Source organism: Oncorhynchus clarkii, chromosome 3 (assembly GCF_045791955.1).
Source record: "Oncorhynchus clarkii lewisi isolate Uvic-CL-2024 chromosome 3, UVic_Ocla_1.0, whole genome shotgun sequence".
Classification (NCBI taxonomy): domain Eukaryota; kingdom Metazoa; phylum Chordata; class Actinopteri; order Salmoniformes; family Salmonidae; genus Oncorhynchus; species Oncorhynchus clarkii.
This window is the reverse complement of record NC_092149.1, coordinates 70,223,922-70,231,992: the sequence shown is the minus strand read 5'-3', so window position 1 is coordinate 70,231,992 and position 8,071 is coordinate 70,223,922. Positions and strand designations below refer to the sequence as shown.

Sequence of the window (8,071 nt, the reverse complement as noted above, 5' to 3'; positions counted from 1 at the left end):
AGGTGTAATTGCTGTTTCATTTTTTTGCTACTTTGAAAACCTTATATGTCTTTGACCCTTATACATTTTCTGAATATACAAATGTTTTGAATGTGCAAAGGGGCACAGTTGTGAGTGACAAAGTGTACATTTTGTGGTTTACTGGGTATGTGATGCAAGGCAAATTATATAATCTCCTCTCATAAAATAACCAAGCTTGACAACAGAAAAGTTCAAACAAATGTAAACTTTATGGAGGTTGTGGGCTGAACAACCAGTTGAGAACATTAACTAGGAAGTTGATGGTGGAGGACGGTTTGTCTCTGTACGTGGCTTGTTGGTCCTGTATTCTTAGTGCAATGCACAGTAGCAAACATTCCTGGGTAAAACGCATATGTCATTTGAGGTGTGCTTGATTTAGGTTGTTCTGTACAATGGAACCATTTGAATAGTCCATAAAATGCAAACTCCAACCACCCTTGCACATACCTCAGCTAAACCAAGTTACCTCAGCTAAACCAAGTGCACCACTAGAATTACAAAGGGTTTGACATATGCATTTTCCCCAGGTCTTGTAGAAACGGGCATACTCATTGGGATTAAGGCACCTGACAGGGACGAGGTGTGGGCTGGTTCTACACTGCCAGCGGACGGCCCGGTCAGTCAGTCATTTCTTAGACTCCGTACTTCCCTTTCAGTTCCTCTACCAAGGCAATGTACTCCTTCCTGGCATCCTCTTTGCTCTTCCCTATGGGAGTCAAGTAAGAAAAGGAAAACCCATTTAGTTAAGAATGAGTTACTGTTTAAGAACTGTCTGTCTCAACCAGTATACTTTATGACAGTGTAAATGCATTGAGCTGAGGAGATCCACAGCTGTGTAACACTGATCCCCTAATTTAGGTGAAGCTCATCACTAAGCTCTGGGACTAAACACCTCCCTCTGCAACTGGATCCTGGATTTCCTGACGGGCCACCCCCAGGTGGTAAGAGTAGGCAACAACACGTCTGCCACACTGATCCTTATCACTGGGGCCCCTCAGGGGTGTGCACTTGGGCCCCTCAGGGGTGTGTACTTGGGCCCCTCAGGGGTGTGTACTTGGGCCCCTCCTGTTCACTCACGACTGCGTGGCCAAACACAACAGTGGTAGGCCTGATCACTGACAACAATGAGACGGCCTATAGGAAGGAGGTCAGAGGACTGGCAGTGTGGTGCCAGGACAACAACCTTTCCCTCAATGTGAGCAAGACAAAGGAGCTGACCGTGGACTACAGGAAAAGGCGGGCCGAACAGGCCACCATTAACATCGACGGGGCTGTATTGGAGCAGGTCGAGAGTTTCAAGTTCCTTGGTGTCCACATCACCAACAAACTATCATGGTCCAAACATACCAAGACAGTCGTGAAGAGGGCACGACAAAACCTTTTCCCCCCTCAGGAGACTGAAAAGATTTGGCATTGGGCCCCCATATCCTCAAAAGGTTCTACAGCTGCAACATCAAGAGCATCCTGACCGGTTGCATCACTGCCTGGTATGGCAACTGCTCGGCATCTGACCGTAAGGCGCTACAGAGGGTAGTGCAAACGGCCCAGTACATCACTGGGGCCAAGCTTCCTGCCATCCAGGACCTATATAATAGGCGGTGTCAGAGGAAAGCTCATAAAATTGTCAGGGACTCCAGTCCCCCAAGTTATAGACTGTTTTCTCTGCTACTGTACGTCAAGAGGTACCGGAGCGCCAAGTCTAGGACCAAAAGGCTCCTCAACGGCTTCTACCCCCAAGCAATTCATAAAAATTGCCACCGGACAATTTACATTGACCCCCCTCTTGTACACTGCTGCTACTCGGTTTGTTTGCTACCTATGCATAGTCACTTCACCCCACCTACATGTACAGATTATCAGATTACTCGGTACCGGTGCCCCCTGTATATAGCCTCGTTATTGTTACTGTGTTACTTTTTATTATTACTTTTTATTTTAGCCTACTTTGTAAATATTTTCTTCTTCTTGAACTGCACTGTTGTTAAGGGCTTGTAAGTAAGCGTTTCACGGTAAAGTCTACACTTGTTGTATTCAGCGCATGTGTCAAATAAAGTTTGATTTGAGCAGTGCCCTCTACAGGCTAAATGAGGAAGGGCTACAGGAAACACACCTTTCTCCTTCTCCCAGGCGTCCCATTTGGCTTTCCCAGTGAAATCCAGCACCCCAGGACAAGCTTCAGAAACAAAGAAAAACACACACAATCAAATGACTATACAATGAGACTTCTAGAAAGGAGGGGTATCACAAAGCACTGGAAGGACGCCGACTGGCTTACTGGTGTTGATGTCGCCCACTTTGGCCTGTTTGAACAGAGCGTAGACCCTGAGCATCTCCACATCTGCTGGCTTAGCCTTCAGATGCTTCACCTCCTCTGCAGCCTTATCAAAATCCACCTGGATGGAGGGGAAGCAAAATATGCACATGAAAATTGCTGCTCCCAAGTTAAATCAGTTATATGATGGACAGGTTCCTGTACAGTGTCATTAGAAAATGGCAGCAACCTTACAGTAGAATGAGCAGATCTATGTCTGAAAAGGGTTAACCTTTCTAGGGCAGGGGTTCCGCTAGCGGAAAGGCAGTGCGCGAAAGGCAGCGCGCGAAAGGCAGCGCGCGAAATTCAAAAATATTTTTTAGAAATATGTAACTTTCACACATTAACAAGTCCAATACAGCAAATGAAGATAAACATCTTGTTAATCTACCCATCGTGTCAACATATGAATATGTTAGGTCATAGCCAAGTCAAAAAAAATCACACAGCAATTTTTCCAGCCAAAGAAATATAGATAAAATGAATCACTAACCTTTGATGATCTTCATCAGATGACACTCATAGGACATCATGTTACACAATACATGTATGTTTTGTTCGATAATGTGCATATTTATATCCAAAAATCTCAGTTTACATTGGCGCGTTACGTGCAGTAATGTTTTGATTCCAAAACATCCGGTGACTTTGCAGAAATACTGATAAATAAACATTCATAAAAGATACAAGTGTTATTCACAGAATTAAAGATGGACTTCTCCTTAATGCAACCGCTGTGTCAGATTTCAGTTGCTCATTGGTAAGTGCATTGATCAGAAAACCAATCAGTACCTGGTGTGACCACCATTTGCGTTATGCAGCGCGGCACATCTCCTTCGCATAGAGGTGATCAGACTGTTGATTGTGGCCTATGGAATTGTGTCCCGCTCCTCTTTAATGGCTGTGTGAAGTTACTGGATATTGGCTAGAACAGGAACACGCTATTGTACACATCAACCCAGAGCATCTCAAACATGCTCAATGGGTGACATGTCTGGTGAGTATGCAGGCCATGGAAGAACTAGGTCATTTTCAGATTCCAGGAATTGTGTACAGATCCTTGTGACATGGGGCAGTGCATTATCATGCTGAAACATGAGGTGATGGCGGCGTATGAATGGCAGGACAATGGGCCTCAAGATCTCATCATGGTATCTCTGTGCATTCAATTTGATATCGATAAAATGCAGTTGTGTTTGTTGTCCGTAGCTTATGCCTGCCTAAACTATAACCCCACCGCCACCATTGGGCACTCTGTTCACAACGATGCAAACCTATCACCCACACGACACCATACACGCTGTCTGCCATCTGCCCAGTAAAGTTGAAACCAGGATTAATCTGTGAAGAGCACGCTTCTCCAGCATGCCTGTGGCCATCGAAGGTGAGCATTTGCCCACTGAAGTCGGTTACGATGCCGAAATGCAGTCAGGTCAAGACTCTGGTGAGGACGACGAGCATGCAGATGAGCTTCCCTGAGACTGTTTGACAGTTTGTGCAGAAATTGTTTGTTTGTACAAACCCCGTTTCATCAGCCCTCCGAGTGGCTCGTCTCATCTCGCAAGTAAAGAAGATGTTTTTTGGAGATCCTGGGATGGTGTGGTTACACGTGGTCTGAAGTTGAGGCCAGTTGGACTTACTGCCAAATTCTCTAAAACAACATTGGAGGTGGCTTATGATTAGAGAAACTAACATTAAATTATCTGGCAACAGTTCTAGTGCCAATTGCACGCTCCCTCAAAACTTGAGACATCTGTGGCATTGTGTTGTGTGACAAAACTGCACATTTTAGAGTGGTCTTTTATTATCCCCAGAAGAAGGTGCACCTGTGTACTGTCACTAACAGGAATGTAAACAAATGTGTTAACAAAATTTGAGATAAATATGTTTTTTGTGCATATGAACAATTTATGGGATCTTTTATTTCACATGTTGCGTTTATATTTTTGTTTACTATTCTAACTAGCAACAGTAAGCTAAGACCCCGACTGAGGAGGGGAGGGGCTATCGAGAGGAGCGGTCCGTGGGCCTCCAGTTGCCCATCCATGAGCCAGATAATCACTGGAGCGATTGATAGAGTCAGTGCTGGCATAAATTGAACTTTGATCTCATCTGGGTCCATTTTTCCTAGCCTACAGGCAGTAAAACCACATCAAAGTCATGATGACATTATATTATATTGAGCAACTTGAGCCCAGAATGGCAGAACATAGAAACTGGCCTCAAAACCTTCGTTCCGGGCGCTTCTTGCCTAGAGTTATCCTGTTATGATGAAATAATTTAGCATAACGCCAACACTTCTTCCTTCATCCTATAACTCCAAACCAGCTATACGCTAGTCAACGTTTGCTATAATAACTTTAACATGCTTCTTCTCACCATGATAATATATAGGCAAGCAATGATATACAACCCAGGAGCGTGTATTTTAGTCCACACACAATCAGCGCCTTGGGCTATGTCGAAAGCCGCTCCACACCCTTAAAGCAGGGTGACAGTTGTGGCAAACGCAATCCCCTAGTTTGGGAGTGAAACCAGACATTGAGCTGGCAAACAAATTAAACGGGGTCGTTTCATCGGCTGGGAGCATGGGAATGGCTCCGCTTAAAAAAAGGCAATAACCGAGTTAGCGGAATTTAATTCAAATTTGATACAAAACTGACGGGGACAACTAGTGGTGCCAAGTCAAGTGCCAGCTCCTTAGAATGTGTTATACTAAATTCAAAGCAGGTTGGCTAAAACAATAATACTATTTTGTTATAGCTTATTAAGTAGATAGCTAAACACCATTACGTTAACAGTGCTAACGGTAATGTTAGTCGACAAAGCCAAGTTGACACATTTTAGCGAACCTGCACTTGAAACTGAAAATCACCATAATAATTTTGCTATGCATGTCATCATTGATTATGGTAACTACAATATAATACCCAAAACAATACAAATTCGATACATACCTCAGACATGATTTAAAATTCCTTTAGAAGACCCTTCGTATAGTCCTAGAACACTACTGGAGTCCACAGATCAGAAATAACGGAGTAGACAAAAAAATATGCTTTAGTATGAAGATGTCTAAACTGCTTCTCCAATAGAAATCCCCGATCGGGCCAGAGATACTTTTGAGGAGATGGGAAACTCCAACGCATATTGTGGACGTTGCCCATGCGTTGTCAATGGGACGCGCGGTGCATTTTGGGCAACGCGCGCTCTTCAAGGAGTGAATGGGAGTCAATTGGGCGCTAGCTAAAGAAAAAAAAACAATAGCATGAATTTACTCAACAAGAAACATTACAAATCTGTTCCGAGATGTGAGATAATTCACTTGTTCTCTGTAATATCGTATAGCTTTGGAATCATTACATTTCGTATTTTAGAGGAAAATAGGCAGGTTTCTTGACTAATGCCGCGTTCACAAAAACTGGGAATTCGGGAAAAAACGAGCTCCGACTGGGAAAATCGTTTTGAACGGTCACCCACTCGGAATTCCAAGTCGGATACCAGGGTGTCTTTCTAGAGCTCCGACTTTCCGAACTGAAGATCACTGACTTCAACCGGCGCAAGACGACCGTTAGACCTGAAGGCGTTTCTCTGCGCATGAGTTTAGCTAGCCAACGTAGCCATGACATGACCTTACAACCGTGATCGGGGAGTTCTATTGGAGAAGCAGTTTCTACCTGTCTGCGGTATCACGGTGCTTTCAAGACAACCGTGATACCGCAGACAGGTAGAAACTGCTTCTCCAATAGAACTCCCCGATCACGGTTGTAAGGTCATGTCATGGCTACGTTGGCTAGCTAAACTCATGCGCAGAGAAACGCCTTCAGGTCTAACGGTCGTCTTGCGCCGAACTGCGCATGTGCAAGCCGTCAAATCAAAATGCACTCCTTCGATATTAAGTCGTTTTGGAAGAAAATAATAACGTTTGTCACTTTCACGAGGTTGGACTACTAACATGTTCAAATACGTAAGAAACTGTCTCGAATATAGGTTGTGCCTTTAGATTTCGAGAAAACTAACAACTAAGGAATACTTTTTCACTTCGCCATTTGACTTCTCAAACCCCAAACCTGGTCTGCTTCACAAGCGTTCCCGGAATTCTCGCAATGTTTCTTCTCTACTTTTAGAAACTCCGTGATCATGCCCTGACTTTGAAAGAAGGTATTGTGTGAAGATTATTTTAGCAACCGCGTGCTGCACCACATTAACAAATATTGTATACCAAACAAAGTTAAGGAAGTGCACTTTAAAATTTTACATAAGATATATCCATGTAATTCTATGATATCCAAATTTGTGGCAATTGATGATGTAAATGTACATTTGTGTCCGAATTTTGGGAAAACTTTGCAAAATACTTATTTACCATTATGAACACTACCTATGTTTTTGGCATGAAAGATATATGTTACTATTGCAATGATAACAAGACCACTAAAATGATTGTGAATTTTGAATTTGGATTTTTAAAATTTTTCTTGTTGCCAAATACTTCATACACAAACAAAAATTACAAAATTCTATACCAAAATTACAATTATTTTTGATTGAATTTAACTATTTTATTAAAACATTAACCCTTGTGAACAATAACAAGAATAACATTTTCCTAAATCATTACAATACGTTTTTTTCAGTGATTACAATTGCACTAGAATTGTTTATTTTTTTGTTATATTTTTTTGTTTGTTTCAGTATTTTCTCGTTAACACCTGCCGTCTGTTTTGTATGATGTAAGAATGTAAATTGTTGACCTGTATTTAGATTTTTTTTAATTTAATTTAAAGCATGACCACATTAACGCGATTGGTGGACACACGACAGTCTACTAGGTGAGGCGTAACACTACAGAGTTTATAACCCAGTTAATAAAACACGTTTATTTTCGTTACTTTTTTTCTCTCAACTCGTTGCTAATACTTTCTAGCACGTCAAGCTAACTTACAGAGTAGGTAGCTAGGGCTCCCGAGTGGTGCAGCGGTCTAAGGCACTGCATCTCAATGCTGGAGGCGTCACAACAGACCCTGGTTTGATTCCTATATGAGTCCTATATGGCACGCACAATTGGCCCAGCGTCGTCTGTGTTAGGGTTTGACCGTGGTAGGCAGTCATTGTAAATAAGAATTAACTGACTTGCCTGGTTAAAAACAGCTAGTTTGCTTTGTAGCCATGGATTGTGCACCTTCCATATTTAATTAGGAATTTGCCTTAAAAAACAGATTTAAGGTTAAGGAAATTTTAATGTAAGATGTTTTATTCAACCGCGCCCTGGTTCCAAAGTGGCATCTACTGCATCTTGCCAATGCTGCACGGCCATCGCTCCTCCATATATTTATATGTACATATTCTATATTCCTTTACACTTGTGTGTATAAGGTAGTTGTTGTGAAATTGTTAGGTTACTTGTTAGATATTACTGCACGGTTGGAACTAGAAGCACAAGCATTTCGCTACACTCACATTAACATCTGCTTACCATGTGTATGTGACCAATAAAATTGGATTTGAATGTTGAGCATATGTACTATGATGGCTCTGTCATTCAATCATTAAGTAAAAATGGGGTTTATCTAATATATATTTCCTTAATGTCTTACGACTAAAAAAATCTTATTCAATCGCTTCAACAGAATCTGGATGAACCTAAACCATGTAACATTGAAAAAATACTGAAAGAAGCTGCAACACCAAAGAAGTTGATTGCCAAGTTCTATCAATAGTTGATTGAATATCCACCTG

The 8,071-nt window shown here is 42.0% G+C and overlaps 1 protein-coding gene across 1 annotated transcript; it reads right to left on the bottom strand.

Annotated features, from left to right (window-relative positions):
* Window positions 1-207: 207 nt before the first annotated feature.
* Window positions 208-5,442, bottom strand: LOC139406106 (acyl-CoA-binding protein-like). The gene is made up of 4 exons (XM_071148582.1): window positions 5,290-5,442; window positions 2,297-2,414; window positions 2,132-2,194; window positions 208-727 (listed from the first exon to the last, which is right to left on the bottom strand). The coding sequence occupies exons 1-4, from the start codon at window positions 5,296-5,298 to the stop codon at window positions 654-656; spliced, it is 264 nt and encodes an 87-aa protein (XP_071004683.1). The 5' UTR covers window positions 5,299-5,442; the 3' UTR covers window positions 208-653.
* Window positions 5,443-8,071: the final 2,629 nt, after the last annotated feature.

Excerpts from the sequence above, each read along its gene's own strand:
- LOC139406106 (XM_071148582.1), bottom strand. Across the intron at positions 2,195-2,296 it reads AGTGGGCGACATCAACACCA|CTTGTCCTGGGGTGCTGGAT; the intron begins GTAAGCCAGTCG and ends TTGTTTCTGAAG. Across the intron at positions 728-2,131 it reads CGCCTGGGAGAAGGAGAAAG|GGAAGAGCAAAGAGGATGCC; the intron begins GTGTGTTTCCTG and ends TGACTCCCATAG.